Source organism: Neodiprion virginianus, chromosome 7 (assembly GCF_021901495.1).
Source record: "Neodiprion virginianus isolate iyNeoVirg1 chromosome 7, iyNeoVirg1.1, whole genome shotgun sequence".
Lineage (NCBI taxonomy): Eukaryota > Metazoa > Arthropoda > Insecta > Hymenoptera > Diprionidae > Neodiprion > Neodiprion virginianus.
The window spans coordinates 10622447-10641969 of NC_060883.1; the positions used below are offsets into that span (position 1 = coordinate 10622447).

The following is a 19523-nucleotide window of genomic DNA, read 5'->3' on the forward strand; positions in this document are numbered from 1 at the left end:
ATATTCAACCGACGCAATAAAGAATTTAACGGAAAAGGAAATATCAAATGATACAGAAATTGAATGCTATTTATTGAAAGAAGAAATCTGAAATTCAACGTGAAATGTCATTAACAAGTGGGAGTCTGGACAAACAGAGGTAGGTAAGTGAAAACAATGTTTATTGTGAACAGATTCTTTATTTACATAAAATGAAAAATAAATGAATGGTTGAGACCCAGTAGAAGGTATTTCCAGAGTAGATTCGTTACGGTGCAGTGCTCCAGAAGTCAGTAATTAGTGCTGATGAACATGAAATAAATAAAAGAAATGAGTAACAAGGAATAAGGAAATTATTTATTTTAAACACGAAGCTTAGGCGGACAAAGAGTAGCAATTAACAGAAAACGTACCCTACGTAATACTCACAAAAACCCTCGCCGACATCATTGATTAGTTGACAAAGTTTTTGCAGCTCCATTGTACAACAATCAATGTTCCGTTCACAAAGAGGGTTCACCAGATATCCAAGAATAAAAAGAGAAAAAGAACAACAGTTAATATTACAGTGTAAATCACGCTATTAATGAAAAATTTGGAAACAAAACAATAACTTACAAGACAATCGTCCGATAACACTGGGAGACCAATCTCTACTCTTCTGATCACCCCTCGTCTGGCCATTGGTTGCCTTTCAAAAAGTGCTGCCTTTTTTTTTGCCTCCAAAAATACCGAAAGATGCTGTTTGATAATAATAGCTTCTAATATTTTCAGGTACGAAATAATTCATTGTCAAAGCGGGACTAAATTTGTCAGGCATGGAAGCATGTAAGTAAATTTCCAATTACGTGATCTTTAACAACGACAATATTTCAACATGGATTCAATGATAAAATTCGTTTTTTTTTCAGCAGGCTCGAAGTTTAAACTTTAATTAACACGAGGAAAATTATGCCTTACCTGATGGTCAAAACGTTTAGGTGGCAAGGATCCTGGTTTCTCGAGCGGTGCAATCATTAGAACCATCGAACCTGGTTGTTTCGTCAGACATCAGGTGCCAGAGTGAATTTTATCAGGCCATCGCCACCTTCTTAACATCAGTTGAGACAAAATTGAAGAGCGGGATATACTACAGATCATAATGGCTGAATATCCCATCATTCTACTTTGATCGAGCCAATAGCGATAAGTTTGTTACTTAACCGTTGCTGCCAATTCATTCTATTGAGGAATCATTCTGTGCTCTATTGTAATTCAAGCATTATTATTGACCAGCATTATTTTTCAAACTTTATACAATTTGATTCGTTATCTTATTTTGAAGCTTACTTCCACTCTCTTTGGCATTGAATTCAGATAAATAGTTTTTCAAGTCCTCAATTAGATTGTAGGGTTGAATTTTGATAGGCAAACTGAATCAATCTAAATCTAGAACTGTTAAATAAGTTCAGTTAAAAATGTCTTTAAATTTAATCTTAGTTGACGGTGTCATCTGGCTAGCTAGTTGCACGATAATTTGAAACCAAATTCAATTTTACACTCTTTATAAGGTCCTACGCTAAGACTGAAAGCTTGTGAATCTCCATGTATCGCAATTATTTCTGCATTTCATGTTAGCATTATCTGAAGCAAAAAAAATCCCATTTTGAGATTAAAAATGGATCCTGAAACACAGAGTTATTCAATAGCACGAATTGAAAACCAAGAATTTTATAATGGTTTCTGCAACAAAGGGACTCTTTCCAAATATCCTTGTTAGAAGGTGATGTTCGGAGGACTATGAACAAGATATTGTATCGGATTACATTATTTGGAAAAAAATCTTCATAAACTTCGTTAAAAATTAGATAATAATTTATTTTGATGGAACAAGGGACACAATCTTAACATTACTTTAAAATTGACATTACTCTAAAACATGATTGTCCTTGAAGCTAATTGTGACATTGAGGCGCATTTTGAGAAACTGGATTTTCAATTGTCAATCAATGTGGGTCTGGAGTGGCAAGTAACGTTGAAATTGTTGAGATCAATGCTAGTGATGGCCACTTATCTGAGAATAATCGACGTATCGATTAATCGATTTCAACAAAGTAATCGGACACGGCTCGATTGAATTGGTAAAAATTAATCAATTTGGTAAATTTCTGCGTGTAGTCTTAATAACAGAAGAGATATTTTGATAATTCATAGTCTTACTCAAAATATTTTGAAGTTTGATAAATTTTGAGTAATTGATACTTAAATCACATACATCGATACTGTATTGCATCGTTCGTGTGAGTAAGCAAGCGGCTCCAGACCTACGTTGAATCGACGAGGAAATAACTAGGAATTTGAATGACACCATATTTTTTTTCAGTCAAATTAATTAAATTTATTCATGTAATTCGACTTCAGTTTTCTATTCCAAATAATAATTATTATTTTTCCTCAAATTCAGATAGATTTATTAAATTGAAATTGCTTCATTTGAATTCAGGTATTTGGGAATTTTCTTCTTCTTGATTTAAAATTACTTTTTCATTCGAATTTGATTATTTTTCTCTCTAAACATAAAATTTTGGCACGAATCTAAAGTAATTCAACGTAACTTGACTTATTACAACTCTTCCCAATTCAGTTATATCTCAAATAATTCTCATGATTTCAGTTGTCATTTTTAGTGATTCAGTGAATTCTCATTTACTAAGTTATTTTGTGTTAACTCAGCCGAATTGTAATTGATTTACAAACCTATTGACACGTCAATTCAGCGAGTTGTTGTTCCGTCGCATTATTGATAAATCGGATGTCAATGATGAATTTCAAACCAGTGGAAAAGTTATGTTGCGAAGACACAAAAAATGTTCGGAAAGCATAATTCAGATTGATTGAATGACTAATTATGAACCCTAACGGCATATCAATCATTTAAAGTCTCTAGTTTTATGCATACATCGATGATTGGAAGTGTTTTATAACATTAAATCTTAAATCCGCTGATTTATTTGGAGATTTATTTTTATTTTCACTCGTAGATGTGTGTTTCGTAGTATTGTGTAGCTGGGCATTCGCTTATTTTCACACACACGAGTGTGCGTCCCTGGGTGTGCGGCCGGCAGCGTGTGCCGCGGCAACAATACCGAGGTCAGCGCTCGAGAAGGGGTACAACAGCGAGAGAGGGGAGGTGCCGATATTTACTTTGTAACCGAATAATAATAATTCACCCAGACGAACAAAACAGCAATTTCCGTGGCGGCAAATCCAGATGAAATGGTGCACTCCGATTGGCCTAACGCTATCGCTTATAATTCAAAAACTATGCGTCGGACGAGCTTCTGGTAAAGAAATTCTCGGTTGCATTTCAGTCAGGTATCACGCTGGCTGGTCCGTGTCCCTCAATTTAGGGACACACTGTATATTAACATAATTAAATATTAATGAAGGTAATTGAATTATATAATTCTATAATGGAAAAAAATTATTGATTCGGATAAATTATTTTTCTTAAATTAATGGATAATTAATTTTTGAAAATTGAAAATATGAAATTGAATAATCAATTATTCATCTATCTGTATGTTTCCTTCAAACTTTCCAATAAGTTCTAATCTATCGTATAAATGTTCTAAATTACAATACAATTAAGCACATTGAACGGCATTTCTTCATGAATACTATTTTTATTTTGATTAATATGTGAGCAAATGACTAAAAAATATCAAGGATTTTTTTAATAAACACTTTCATTTTTAAAAAATTCAATAAACTTAAATGTTTTTTTTTTTTGAATTTTTTTTCTCTAAAGTTGATCAAAAATTTTAGAATATATATATGTTAGAATATATATTTGATTAATATGTTAGCAAATAATTGCAAAATGTATAAGATTTTCCTAATAATCATATATATTTTTAAAAAATTCAACAGTGTAAAATGTTTTTTTTTTCGAATTTTTTTTTTTTTTAAAGTGAATGAAAAAAAAAGTATATATTTATATATATATGTATATCAAAATAAAACAAAAATAATGAATTTTCTTATCATCCTCCTATTCAATAAAAATAATTTTAATTATAATTCATAAATATACGTATGAATTATACATGATAATAATTAAATATAAATGAAGGTAATTGAATAATGTAATTCATCAGTAAAAAAAAATTATTCATATAAATAAATTATTTTTCTTGAATTGATTGATAATTAATTTTTAAAAATTAAAAATATGAAATTGAATGAATAATCATCTATTCATTCGTACGTTTTTTTTTAACTTTTCAATGAGTTCTGATCCATTGTAAAAATGTTCCAAATTACAATACATGAAGCACATTCAATGGCATTTTTTTATTGAATAATATTTTCATTTGATCAATATGTGAGCAAATAATTAAAAAATATATGGGATTTTTTTAACAATTATGTTAATTTTTTGAAAAATTAGTTGTTGTAAGATATTTTTATTTTTGTTCTTTGAATTTCTCTTTTTCTAAAAGTTATTTAAAAATTATAATACATATATATATATATTTGGTGTATATATATATACCAAAATAAAACATAAATAATAAATTTATTTATCATCCTCCTATTGATTGAAAATAATCTTAATTGGAATATATAACTGTGTATATATAAATTTTATCACAATATAATTGAAAATAAATAAAGGTAATTGAATTCAATAATTTATAATTAAAAGAAAATAATCAATTCGAATGAATTATTTTTCTCAAATTTGTTACCGGGTAGTTTGCGTAGGCTCCGATGAGCGGTAATCAGAGCTTACTCCACGCCCAGCCAAGGTATTATTTGGCTATTATAGGGTCCGCTCACGTCGACTATGCACTTGCGTGCTACTATTCCCAGTGCACGAAGTGAATGGAATAGAAAGGGATCGGTATTGAGGAAAGGTAAACGATTCAAGGTATATGATTGTTCATTAGTAGTCAATGCAACGGAATCGGTCGAAGGTAAAGAGTATGGTCTTGGTTTAGAGGGATAGGTGTCTTGCTTGAGCGCTAGGATGGATCTGCCGAGTTTAGCGGGATAAAGAAGGCAAGCTAGCTGCGAGTCTCAGAACAATCTGCTCACTCGCGGACGATAAGAGTAGACTACAGAGCGTAAGGTAACTAAGAGTGTGGGAGAGGAATAGGAAGTCTGGAGGACGTAACATGCCCCCCCCCCCCTTGAGGAAGAACATCCGGTGAGGGTACGGAATAGGATGTTCGGAGGAAGTGGAATGCCATGACTCACTTACAGAATATTACAAAGAAAGGTCTCAAAATCTAGCGCCCTGATATTAGTGCGCGTTTAAGTGGGTTAGTATACATGTAAGGATGGATAATAATCAGGAGAAGCCAGTAGTATAGATATGACAGTTCTAAATCATAACATTACGCAACCAGGTGACGTAACCATGTGACGTAACCGGTTGACGTGCCCACGGCGGCGATTTTGATTTTTTGATGGCAGCCATTTTTGATTTTTTGATAGCGGCCATTTTGATTTTTTGATGGCGGCCAATTTTCATTTTTTGATGGCGGCCATTTTGACGGGGGGGGGGGGCCATTTTGAGGGCGGCCATTTTGATTTTTTTGATGGTGTCCATTTTGATTTTTTGATGGCGGCCATTTTGACGGGGGGAGGCCATTTTGACGGCGGCCATTTTGACAGCGGCCATTTTGATTTTTGCTTAGCCGGATGAGCAGCCATTTTGATTTTTCATCGTCCGACAGTTTGATAATATGATTTTCGCTATGACGTCACCAGTGTAACAGACCGATTTTGCCGTCTAACGAGCAGCCATTTTGATGGCAGCCATTTAAATTTTTTATGACGTCACCGGCATAATCGACCGATTTTGCCGTCTGACGAGCAGCCATTTTGATGGCGGCCATTTCGATTTTTTCCTAGTTTTGCCGTGTGACGAGCTGCCATTTTGATGGCGGCCATTCTGATTTTTCATGACGGCACCAGTATAATCGACCGATTTTGCCGTCTGACGGCGGCCATCTTGATTTTTGCTCAGTCGGATGGGCAGCCATTTTGATTTTTATCATCAGACAGTTTGATAATGTGATTTATTTCTCGGTCGGATGAATAGCCATTTTGATTTTTCGCCGTTACCCGTGAACTTTCGCGCTAATAGTTTGCCCCGGCGAAAAATAATATTTTCCACATACTTCGAATACATTCTTTTGCGTTAATCGACCGGATGGTGACATCGCAATTAGATAGGCCGGGGATGTTGTTGACGATCACTAAACTTTCACGCTAACAGTTTGCCCCCAGGGCGAAAATAATATTTTCGATATACCATTTTGATTTTTCACCGTTACCCGTAAACTTCCACGCTAACAGTTTACCCCCTTGATTTTTCGCCGTTACCCGTAAACTTTCGCGCTAGCTAATAGTTTGCCCCGGGCGAAAAATAATATTTTCCACGTACTTCGAATACATTCTTGTGTGTTAATCGACCGGTTGGCGACATTGCAATTAGATAGGCCGGGAATGTTCGCCACAATTAGATAGGTCGGGGAATGTTGATGGCAATCCGTAAACTTTCACCCACGCTAATAGTTTGCTTTCACTATCACTCTCCCAAATTCTTACCTTACCCAAGTGCAACACGATCGACACATGCGCGCAAAGAATTGCTACATTTGCGAAAAGCCGTTACCCCTGAGGAGAAAAAGTGCCACGACCACTGTCACTTCACGGGTAAATATCGTGGTCCTGTTCATAATAATCGGTGTAATTTGAATTTCAGAGAGACGCACACAATTCCAATAGTTTTCCACAATTTGTCCGGTTACGATTCTCACTTTTTAACAAAATCCCTCGCGTCAACTTTTCACGGTGAAATTACCCTGCCACCCATAAATAAGGAAAAATATATATCCTTCACGAAACGCGTTGATGGGACGATGATGCACTTGAGATTCATCGATTCGTTTCGATTTATGGCTAGCAGCATCGATAAACTTTCCAAATATTTGAATGATGCAGACAAGCCCATAACACGTAAATTTTATAATAATCCGACTCAGTTCAGTTTGATGACCCGCAAAGGCGTTTTCCCTATGAATACGTCGATTGTTGGGGGAAACTCGATGAACCGCGATTACCTGCAAAGAAACATTTCTACTCGCACCTATGCGATGCAAATATTTCAGACACCGATTACGAGCACGCTAAAAATGTTTGGGGGGAATTTCATTTAGAGTCATTGGGCGGCTATTCGGATTTATATTTTAAAGACCGATGTTCTTTTGCTTACCGATATTTTCGAAAATTTCCGCGCTAGCTGCTTCAAAACATACGATTTAGATCCGTTGCACTACTACACTGCACCGGGACTTGCTTTTGACGCGATGCTCAAACATACCAATGTAACTTTGCAACTCTTAGACAACCCTGAAATGGTGTTATTTATTGAAAGAGCCATTCCAGGCGGCGTAGCGCAATGTTCTCATTGACACGCTCGGGCAAATAATAGATTCATGGGAACAGATTTTGATCCAAACAAAGCGGAATCGTATCTCACGTATTTCGACGGAAATAACCCGTACGGAGCGGCTATAAGCGTGCATTTACCGGTCGGCTCGTTCGAGTGGGAGTATCAGCACATCGATATAACAAACCATCCGGACGATTCGCCGATCGGTTACTTTCTGGAGGTAGATTTGGACTATCCTGTAGAACTCCACGGGGATCACAAAGACTTGCCTCGTTGTCCCGAGCATTTTACTCCTCCAGGTGGTAAAAACGCCAAACTCGCGACCACCCTCCACCCCAAAACAAAGTATATATTGCACTATAGAAATTTGAAGCAGTGTTTGAGTTTAGGATTGAAAGTAACAAAAGTGCACAGAGTATTGAAGTTTGCACAATCTCCATGGCTCGAACCTTACATCACGCTCAACACGGACATGCGCAAGCGGTCTAGGAATGAATTTGAGAAAAACTTTTACAAACTCATGAATAACGCGGTGTTCGGCAAGACTATGGAGAATGTGCGAAATCATAAAGATGTAAAATTGGTCACAAAATGGGAGGGACGAGGTGGTGCGAGAGCGCTTATTGCCAGGGCAAACTTTCACAGCTGCACCGTATTTGGCGCTGATATGGCCATCATTGAAATGAATCGTGTCAAAGTTCACTTCGCTAAACCAATTTACGTCGGTGCATCGATTCTAGATCTGTCAAAAATCATTCTTTACGATTTCCACTATAATTATGTGAAATCCAACTTTTCGAACAGCGGGGTCAAATTGTTGTATACCGACACACACAGCCTTATTTATCAATTTAACGTATCGAACATCTACGATATCGTCAAACGTGATGTGGATACAATGTTTGATACCTCTGACTATCCGCCCGACAATGTGTATGGCATTCCGCTTAAAAACAAGAAACGACTAGGGCTAATGAAGGATGAAAATAATGGTGAAATTATGACAGAGTTTGTGGGACTGCGAGCAAAGCTGTACACATTTACTACGATGGGCGGGGATGGGGAAAAAGTGAGTGAGCGCGCCAAGGGTGTAAAAAATTCTTCGATAAATAGCATCACGTTTGATGATTATAAGCGCTGTCTGATGGCTTACCAAGAGTTGACCCTCCCCCAGTGTTTGATACGAAGTAAGCTCTCAGTTGGCAGGATGACAATCGGCAATTGATACCTGGACAGACCGACACCCTACCTTGGGGGTTTGTCCCAGCCCCCCAATAGCTAGAGGATAAAACTGTAGACGTAGAATTATTGTGAATATTTACGTTTGACGCCTCGGGCGATCCGCCATAATGCGGAAACGATATTTGACTGGATTTGAAAATGTGAATTCATATACTTAACATTTATTTATTTATTCATTTATTTATTTATTTATTTGTCTATTTATTCATTTATTAGCAATATATTGAGAAATTATTCATTTCTATTCGCATACCTCGAGAAGTTTTCAGAAAATGAAAAAAAAGTTTTCTGAAGATGAAAAAAATAAAATGTGTAATAATCGTATGGAAAAATTGCGGATTATTATTATTATTATTATCAGTATTATTATCATCATCATCATCGTCATCGTCATCGTCATCGTCATCGTCATCGTCATCGTCGTCGTCATCGTCATCGTCATCGTCATCGGCATCGTCACATCGTCATCGTCATCGTCATCGTCATCGTCATCGTCATCGTCATCGTCATCGTCATCGTCACATCGTCATCGTCATCGTCATCGTCATCGTCATCGTCATCGTCATCGTCATCGTCATCGTCATCGTCATCGTCATCGTCACATCGTCATCGTCATCGTCATCGTCATCGTCATCGTCATCGTCATCGTCATCGTCATCGTCATCGTCATCGTCATCGTCACATCGTCATCGTCATCGTCATCGTCATCGTCATCGTCATCGTCATCATCATCATCATCATCATCATCTTCATCATCATCATCATTATCATCATAATCATCATCATCATCATCATCATTATCATTATTGTTATTATTATTTTTATTTTTTTTCCGAGGAGTTGCGGAATCCAAGTTACGGATTCGCGCCAGTCGTACGGGCTAGCGCGGATGTGGGACTCCAGGGTGGCCTACCCACTAAACCGCCACCTCCTGTGCAACGCTCCCAGTCAGGGACTATGGTTATTTCACTTCTAGCTGGGAGCTCTGTCGGTGTGTGTCTTGTCAGTTTGTCCGTCCGTCCGTCTCGTGCAGGCAGTCCGTCAGTTGCGTTACGTCAGGCAGCCGTCCGCGTTCTTACGTCGTAGGATTGTCTCTGTGTAGGTGGCAACAAGTTGCCACCTTTCCGTACTATGGAGCATCACCCTGACAATTTTGTCGGGAGTGATGCCTTCCACGACCGCCTCCAGTCTCTGTCGCAGTTCTGTCCAGCGGTTACATTCGAAGAACGTGTGTTCCGCGTCGTCTCGTTCGTGTCCGCAGTACGTACAGTTGGGCGTCCGTACTCGGTTCAGGTTGTGTAAGTACCGTCTAAAATAACCGTGGCCCGTCAGAAGCTGGGTGACGTAAAAATTCACATCCCCAAACCCCCTCTGGATCCACGGTCTCAGGTCCTTAATAAGTCGTCTCGTCCAGTTTCCCGTTGTTTCTTCCGTCCACCGTTATTGCCACGTCTGTATGGTCGCGTCTCTTTCCGTCGTTGCCGCGTCCCGTCGGGTCACGTCCGCGTCTCTTCCGTAGACTCTCGTGCGCTCGAACGCGAGAAGGTCTACGGGAATCACGCCTTGGACCTGACGAACGTATCACGATATGGACCTGACGGACGTATTGTTACCGATTCACAGTACGGCGACAAGGATAGCCGAGGCAGCGGTCATCCAAAAAAACATGAATATGTCCGTTAAATTGGGCATAAAGACCATCCTCGAGGCTGACGACGTTGCGCTTAACAGGCGCGCTGAAGCAGCCACGAAGGACCACAAGACGGAGAACGAGACGACGGAGACGGACGTTGAGACTGAACAACGGACACAAAACACTCCGCGGACGAAACGGAAACGGAAGGCGACTGGAACCACTCCGGAATCCTCTCAGAAGAGGGCAACGGTTCCGGAACCGGTCGCTGACTGGCAGACAGTCACAAGGAAAAACAAGGAAAAAAAGAAACGGAAGACGCGGACGGACGGGACGAACGCGACAACGGACACGACGGCCGGGGCTGAGGGGCGCAGAGCGGCTTACAAACATTGGAGGACGGCGGTGCTCGTCAAACCCGGGAATGACACGACGTACTCTGACATCGTGAGGAAGATACGGACCACGGTCGACCCTGCGAAGAGTCACGTTGAAGTGACGACTCTCAGGAAGACGAAGAATGGTCTGTGTCTTCTGAAGATAAAGACAGACGCCAACGGACGGGATGACTTCCAACGCGTCCTGCAGGCCGCGGTCGGCGACGCAGGCAACGTCAGGACCGGGACCTCCAGGGTTCAACTGAAGATCATGGATCTTGACTGTGTCACGACCAGAAACGACGTGATACAGGCACTGCGACGAGAGACGGGACGAGACGCGGACTTTGGGGTCCACATCTTCGGCCCGAACCGGGCGGAGCAGTTTATGGCCGTATGCGACCTAGAGTCGCAGGAAGCCAGAGCGCTGCTCGGCCGGGGACGGATCGGGATTGGATGGGTGGGGTGCCGCGTCCGACCACGACTGACGGTGACGAAATGCCACAAGTGCCTGGGATACGGGCACACGAAAGCGAAATGCAAAAATACAGACCGGACGAAGTGCTGCAGAAAATGTGGCGAGATAGGACATTACGCCATGGACTGTAAGAACAGACCGGCCTGCCCACTGTGCGCCGAAGCGGGACACGGCGATGCGGCGCATCTCGCGGGCTCCGGGAGGTGCGCGGTGTACCGGGTTGCGCTGGAGGAGTGCAAGAAGCAGGCCGGAAGACGGACAGGATAGTTCAGGGCAACCTGAACCGCAGTAGGACAGCAGACATGCTACTACCACAGATAGCAGACGAACACGACGCCGACATTGTGATCCTGTGCGAGCCGTACAGGGTGCAACAAACGCAGGATTGGATCACGTACGAGACCAAGACAGCGGCTATCTGGGTGAGGGGCGCTGCCCGAACCCGGATAACTGCTCGTGGCGTCGGGGACGACTACGTCTGGGCTAGGGTGGGCGCTGTCACTTACGTCAGCGTCTACCTGACCCCAAACTGCGCCGCGGCGGAGTTCCGGGCGAAGGTTGCGCTCCTTGAGGACGGACTCAGGGACCTGCCCGGGGACCTCGTGGTCGCGGGGGACCTCGACGCGAGGGCGGTCGAGTGGGGCATGGCGGCAACGAACAGACGCGGACGGCTGCTGCTGGAGATGGCCGCAAGGCTGGACCTAGTGGTGGCAAACATGGGAGACGTACCAACGTACAGACAGCCGGGATTTGGAGACTCCATCCCGGACGTAACGATGACGACGGACAGAACTCTGCCACGGATAGGGCGGTGGCGGGTGCTCGAGGGCTACACGGCCAGCGACCCTCAGTACATCGTCTTCGAAGTGGAGGAGGGACAGGGACGGCACGGACGAGGACCCAGCACCCCCCCGCGGTGGAACGTGGACAAACTCGACGTACTGAAGTTTTCGGCGGAGCTGGTGGCAGCGCCGGCCCCAATTACGGACGTCCCCCCAGAGCTCTCTGGCCGGCAAAGGGCGGAAAGACTAGCAGACGAGACGGCCAAACTGACGACGCGGCTGTGCGACAGCACAATGCCAAAACGACGGTACGGACGTAACAGACCACCACAATACTGGTGAACGGACGAGATAGCCGAGCTGCGGGAGAGTTTCCTGGCAAAACGACGACGGGTTACGAGGGCTGGAGGGAGACCCGAGAGGGAAACCCTTCAGGCCGAGTACAAGACTGAACGGAAACGACTGACGTACGCCATCAGAGACAGCAAGACGCGATGCTGGAAGAAGCTCTGCGAGGAGGTGGATTGCGACCCCTGGGGTGCCGGTTACAAGATTGTGACCGGTAGGCTGGGGGCCCGGATCCCGCCAGAACTCAAGGATGCTGAAACCGCACGACTGATCGTAGATGGACTGTTCCCGACGCACCCGACGCGTACGGACGCGACAGACGACGACGAGACGGCGGCGCCCCCGTCTTCACCGCCGAGGAGCTCGTCGGAGCGACCAAAGCAATGAAGAGGGGTAAGGCGTCAGGACCGGACGGGGTACCGACGGAGGTTCTTCGGCTGATGGCGAGCCTGAGGCCTGAGATACTTCTCGACCTCTACAACACGTGCCTTACGACAGGGACATTCAGCGACCGGTGGAAGGTGGCGAGGTTGGTCCTTATCCCAAAGGGTAAGGGTCACCCCAGCACGCCGTCGGCCTACCGGCCGCTGAGCTTACTGGACACGACAGGGAAACTGTACGAACAGCTTCTGCGACCACGACTTACGGACGCGATACAGGACGGCGGGGGCCTCTCTAACCAGCAGTTCGGCTTCCGGAGGGGTCGATCAACGATTGGAGCGATCCAAGAGGTGGTTGACTCCTTCCGGTCGACAGACAGACATTGCCACGCTGCGCGACCCGTCGCGCTGCTGGTGACACTTGACGTTAAGAACGCCTTCAACTCGGCCAGGTGGGTGGATATCCTAGGGTCGCTGAAAGGCGACTTCGGGGTCCCGCCTTACTTGCTCCGGGTTGTTGAAGACTACCTTCGGAACAGACGACTGATGTTCGAAACGGCCGAAGGCCAAGTGACGCGACAGATCACCGCGGGGGTCGCTCAAGGTTTCATACTAGGACCTGACTTTTGGAACGGGATGTACGACAGTCTGCTCAGACTGTCTCAGGAGGAGAGAGACTGTGACAGGAGCTCCCACTCGGCGTTCGCCTGGTCGCTTTCGCTGACGACGTGGCGGCAGTGATAGTCGAGCGAACTCCAGATCTGGCACAATACGCACTGAACCAGACAATGAGACGAGTCGGACAGTGGATGACTGACCACGGACTGCAACTCGCGACGGAAAAGACAGAACTGGTGCTTTTCACCAGGAGACGGATACCGACCACGTCACGCATGACGGTCGGGACGGACGAGATCGAGACCAGAGGGGAAGTCAAGTACCTAGGGGTGACCCTGGATACGAAGATGACCTTCTGGCCTCACATACGACGAAAGGCTCAGAAGGCAGCTGAAAAGATAGCATCCATAAGCCGCCTGATGGCAAACACAAACGGACCGAGACCGGGGAAACGGAGACTTTCGATGTCGACGGTGAACTCGATCCTCCTCTACGGTGCGGAGATCTGGGCGGACTCCCTGAAGACTGAGAAGTACTGTCACGCAATGACGACGGTACAGAGACGAAGTGCGTTAAGGATCGCTTGTTCCTATCAGACGGTCTCAGCACAGGCCGTTCTGGTGGTGGCAGGCGTGATTCCCGTAGACCTTCTCGCGTTCGAGCGCAAGAGAGTCTACGGAAGAGACGCGGACGTGACCCGACGGGACGCGGCAACGACGGAAAGAGACGCGACCATACAGACGTGGCAATAACGGTGGACGGAAGAAACAACGGGAAACTGGACGAGACGACTTATTAAGGACCTGAGACCGTGGATCCAGAGGGGGTTTGGGGATGTGAATTTTTACGTCACCCAGCTTCTGACGGGCCACGGTTATTTTAGACGGTACTTACACAACCTGAACCGAGTACGGACGCCCAACTGTACGTACTGCGGACACGAACGAGACGACGCGGAACACACGTTCTTCGAATGTAACCGCTGGACAGAACTGCGACAGAGACTGGAGGCGGTCGTGGAAGGCATCACTCCCGACAAAATTGTCAGGGTGATGCTCCATAGTACGGAAAGGTGGCAACTTGTTGCCACCTACACAGAGACAATCCTACGACGTAAGAACGCGGACGGCTGCCTGACGTAACGCAACTGACGGACTGCCTGCACGAGACGGACGGACGGACAAACTGACAAGACACACACCGACAGAGCTCCCAGCTAGAAGTGAAATAACCATAGTCCCTGACTGGGAGCGTTGCACAGGAGGTGGCGGTTTAGTGGGTAGGCCACCCTGGAGTCCCACATCCGCGCTAGCCCGTACGACTGGCGCGAATCCGTAACTTGGATTCCGCAACTCCTCGGAAAAAAAATAAAAATAATAATAACAATAATGATAATGATGATGATGATGATGATGATTATGATGATAATGATGATGATGATGAAGATGATGATGATGATGATGATGATGACGATGACGATGACGATGACGATGACGATGACGATGACGATGTGACGATGACGATGACGATGACGATGACGATGACGATGACGATGACGATGACGATGACGATGACGATGACGATGACGATGTGACGATGACGATGACGATGACGATGACGATGACGATGACGATGACGATGACGATGACGATGACGATGACGATGACGATGTGACGATGACGATGACGATGACGATGACGATGACGATGACGATGACGATGACGATGACGATGTGACGATGCCGATGACGATGACGATGACGATGACGACGACGATGACGATGACGATGACGATGACGATGACGATGACGATGATGATGATGATAATAATACTGATAATAATAATAATAATAATCCGCAATTTTTCCATACGATTATTACACATTTTATTTTTTTCATCTTCAGAAAACTTTTTTTTCATTTTCTGAAAACTTCTCGAGGTATGCGAATAGAAATGAATAATTTCTCAATATATTGCTAATAAATGAATAAATAGACAAATAAATAAATAAATAAATGAATAAATAAATAAATGTTAAGTATATGAATTCACATTTTCAAATCCAGTCAAATATCGTTTCCGCATTATGGCGGATCGCCCGAGGCGTCAAACGTAAATATTCACAATAATTCTACGTCTACAGTTTTATCCTCTAGCTATTGGGGGGCTGGGACAAACCCCCAAGGTAGGGTGTCGGTCTGTCCAGGTATCAATTGCCGATTGTCATCCTGCCAACTGAGAGCTTACTTCGTATCAAACACTGGGGGAGGGTCAACTCTTGGTAAGCCATCAGACAGCGCTTATAATCATCAAACGTGATGCTATTTATCGAAGAATTTTTTACACCCTTGGCGCGCTCACTCACTTTTTCCCCATCCCCGCCCATCGTAGTAAATGTGTACAGCTTTGCTCGCAGTCCCACAAACTCTGTCATAATTTCACCATTATTTTCATCCTTCATTAGCCCTAGTCGTTTCTTGTTTTTAAGCGGAATGCCATACACATTGTCGGGCGGATAGTCAGAGGTATCAAACATTGTATCCACATCACGTTTGACGATATCGTAGATGTTCGATACGTTAAATTGATAAATAAGGCTGTGTGTGTCGGTATACAACAATTTGACCCCGCTGTTCGAAAAGTTGGATTTCACATAATTATAGTGGAAATCGTAAAGAATGATTTTTGACAGATCTAGAATCGATGCACCGACGTAAATTGGTTTAGCGAAGTGAACTTTGACACGATTCATTTCAATGATGGCCATATCAGCGCCAAATACGGTGCAGCTGTGAAAGTTTGCCCTGGCAATAAGCGCTCTCGCACCACCTCGTCCCTCCCATTTTGTGACCAATTTTACATCTTTATGATTTCGCACATTCTCCATAGTCTTGCCGAACACCGCGTTATTCATGAGTTTGTAAAAGTTTTTCTCAAATTCATTCCTAGACCGCTTGCGCATGTCCGTGTTGAGCGTGATGTAAGGTTCGAGCCATGGAGATTGTGCAAACTTCAATACTCTGTGCACTTTTGTTACTTTCAATCCTAAACTCAAACACTGCTTCAAATTTCTATAGTGCAATATATACTTTGTTTTGGGGTGGAGGGTGGTCGCGAGTTTGGCGTTTTTACCACCTGGAGGAGTAAAATGCTCGGGACAACGAGGCAAGTCTTTGTGATCCCCGTGGAGTTCTACAGGATAGTCCAAATCTACCTCCAGAAAGTAACCGATCGGCGAATCGTCCGGATGGTTTGTTATATCGATGTGCTGATACTCCCACTCGAACGAGCCGACCGGTAAATGCACGCTTATAGCCGCTCCGTACGGGTTATTTCCGTCGAAATACGTGAGATACGATTCCGCTTTGTTTGGATCAAAATCTGTTCCCATGAATCTATTATTTGCCCGAGCGTGTCAATGAGAACATTGCGCTACGCCGCCTGGAATGGCTCTTTCAATAAATAACACCATTTCAGGGTTGTCTAAGAGTTGCAAAGTTACATTGGTATGTTTGAGCATCGCGTCAAAAGCAAGTCCCGGTGCAGTGTAGTAGTGCAACGGATCTAAATCGTATGTTTTGAAGCAGCTAGCGCGGAAATTTTCGAAAATATCGGTAAGCAAAAGAACATCGGTCTTTAAAATATAAATCCGAATAGCCGCCCAATGACTCTAAATGAAATTCCCCCCAAACATTTTTAGCGTGCTCGTAATCGGTGTCTGAAATATTTGCATCGCATAGGTGCGAGTAGAAATGTTTCTTTGCAGGTAATCGCGGTTCATCGAGTTTCCCCCAACAATCGACGTATTCATAGGGAAAACGCCTTTGCGGGTCATCAAACTGAACTGAGTCGGATTATTATAAAATTTACGTGTTATGGGCTTGTCTGCATCATTCAAATATTTGGAAAGTTTATCGATGCTGCTAGCCATAAATCGAAACGAATCGATGAATCTCAAGTGCATCATCGTCCCATCAACGCGTTTCGTGAAGGATATATATTTTTCCTTATTTATGGGTGGCAGGGTAATTTCACCGTGAAAAGTTGACGCGAGGGATTTTGTTAAAAAGTGAGAATCGTAACCGGACAAATTGTGGAAAACTATTGGAATTGTGTGCGTCTCTCTGAAATTCAAATTACACCGATTATTATGAACAGGACCACGATATTTACCCGTGAAGTGACAGTGGTCGTGGCACTTTTTCTCCTCAGGGGTAACGGCTTTTCGCAAATGTAGCAATTCTTTGCGCGCATGTGTCGATCGTGTTGCACTTGGGTAAGGTAAGAATTTGGGAGAGTGATAGTGAAAGCAAACTATTAGCGTGGGTGAAAGTTTACGGATTGCCATCAACATTCCCCGACCTATCTAATTGTGGCGAACATTCCCGGCCTATCTAATTGCAATGTCGCCAACCGGTCGATTAACACACAAGAATGTATTCGAAGTACGTGGAAAATATTATTTTTCGCCCGGGGCAAACTATTAGCTAGCGCGAAAGTTTACGGGTAACGGCGAAAAATCAAGGGGGTAAACTGTTAGCGTGGAAGTTTACGGGTAACGGTGAAAAATCAAAATGGTATATCGAAAATATTATTTTCGCCCTGGGGGCAAACTGTTAGCGTGAAAGTTTAGTGATCGTCAACAACATCCCCGGCCTATCTAATTGCGATGTCACCATCCGGTCGATTAACGCAAAAGAATGTATTCGAAGTATGTGGAAAATATTATTTTTCGCCGGGGCAAACTATTAGCGCGAAAGTTCACGGGTAACGGCGAAAAATCAAAATGGCTATTCATCCGACCGAGAAATAAATCACATTATCAAACTATCGGACGATGAAAAATCAAAATGGCTGCTCATCCGGCTGAGCAAAAATCAAAATGGCTGCTCATCCGGCCAAGCAAAAATCAAAATTGCCGCTGTCTGAATGGCTGCTCGTCAGACGGCAAAATCGGTCGATTATACTGGTGACGTCATGAAAAATCAGAATGGCCGCCATCAAAATGGCTGCTCGTTAGACGGCAAAATCGGTCGGTTTACTGGTGACGTCATAGCGAAAATCATATTATCAAACTGTCGGACGATGAAAAATCAAAATGGCTGCTCATCCGCCTTAGCAAAAATCAAAATGGCCGCTGTCAAAATGGACGCCGTCAAAATGGCCTCCCCCCGTCAAAATGGCCGCCATCAAAAAATCAAACATGGCTGCCATCAAAAAATCAAAATGGCCACCATCAAAAAAATCAAAATGGCCGCCCTTAAAATGGTCGCTGTCGAAATGGCCGCCATCTCCAAAATGGCCGCCGTGGGCACGTCAACCGGTTACGTCACACGGTTACGTCACCTGGTTACGTAATGTTTTGATTCAGAACTGTCATATCTATACTACTGAAGCCGCACGATTAGGTTCTTCTGGAAATAAGAGATTTATTCATTCAATTACCTAATCACCATATTCACCAATTGAGTGCATGTCGTACTAACCTAGAAATAAGAGAATCAACATTGAAAACTATTGCTTCACTGATCTCTTCTACTCCTTCGAAGATTCAACACTCTCAAATATTCATATATTATGACTTAGTTCCTATGCCCGTAATTTACTTTACTAACTTTTATCAGTTACCACTTTATTAGATTATCTTATATCCCCAGTCAAAGCTCGTGAAGGATTTCTATTCCTCCCCCTCTCTCCACCCTCGTGTAGCCAGAGTGTCCCGGGTCATGCGCACAAAGCTTACATCTCCGCCCTTCAAACATTAATTTACCTGTAGTCATTAGTCCACAGGGATGAGCTTTGTGACATGATATAAATCCATTGAATTTTTTTTGTTATCTGTTTTTATTTGAAAGATGAAGTCCGAGATTTTTTTCTCTATTTTGAAGGGCCCGACTCTAATCTCGTCCATTTTCTTCCTGTTCAGCTTGTTTTTATTTTTCATGTACACCTCGTCGCTCTCGTTGAATTTATACTCTATTCTATTTTTATCATGCAGCGATTTTTTGTATTCATGTGATTTACGGGTTCCGAGTAGTGCAAGGTTTCTGTCTTCTTTTAAATTTCTTCTGTTGTTTTTTGTTGATTCTGCTGGAAGTAGATCTGTGGATTTTCCATTCAGCAGGTATTCGGGTGAAAAACCTGTGACTGAGTGGTCTGTTTCGTTATATTTTCCTCTGCACTCTTCTGTTTTGTGGCTCATGATTTTTTCTTTCGTTTCCATTTAGTGTACATCT

At 43.4% G+C, this 19523-nt stretch overlaps 1 protein-coding gene across 1 annotated transcript; it reads left to right on the forward strand.

Annotated features, from left to right (window-relative positions):
* The first annotated feature begins 11461 nt into the window (after window positions 1-11461).
* Window positions 11462-12676, forward strand: LOC124309073 (uncharacterized). Its single transcript, XM_046772318.1, has 2 exons — window positions 11462-12249; window positions 12421-12676. The coding sequence occupies exons 1-2, from the start codon at window positions 11462-11464 to the stop codon at window positions 12674-12676; spliced, it is 1044 nt and encodes a 347-aa protein (XP_046628274.1).
* The last annotated feature ends 6847 nt before the right edge of the window (window positions 12677-19523 follow it).

What these genes read in the sequence shown, in the direction of transcription:
- LOC124309073 (XM_046772318.1), top strand. Translation starts at nt 11,462, where the DNA reads ATGCTACTACCACAGATAGCAGACGAACACGACGCCGACATTGTGATC. An exon ending in AGCACAATGCCAAAACGACG is followed by an intron (nt 12,250 to 12,420) that starts GTACGGACGTAA and finishes GTACGCCATCAG; the next exon opens with AGACAGCAAGACGCGATGCT.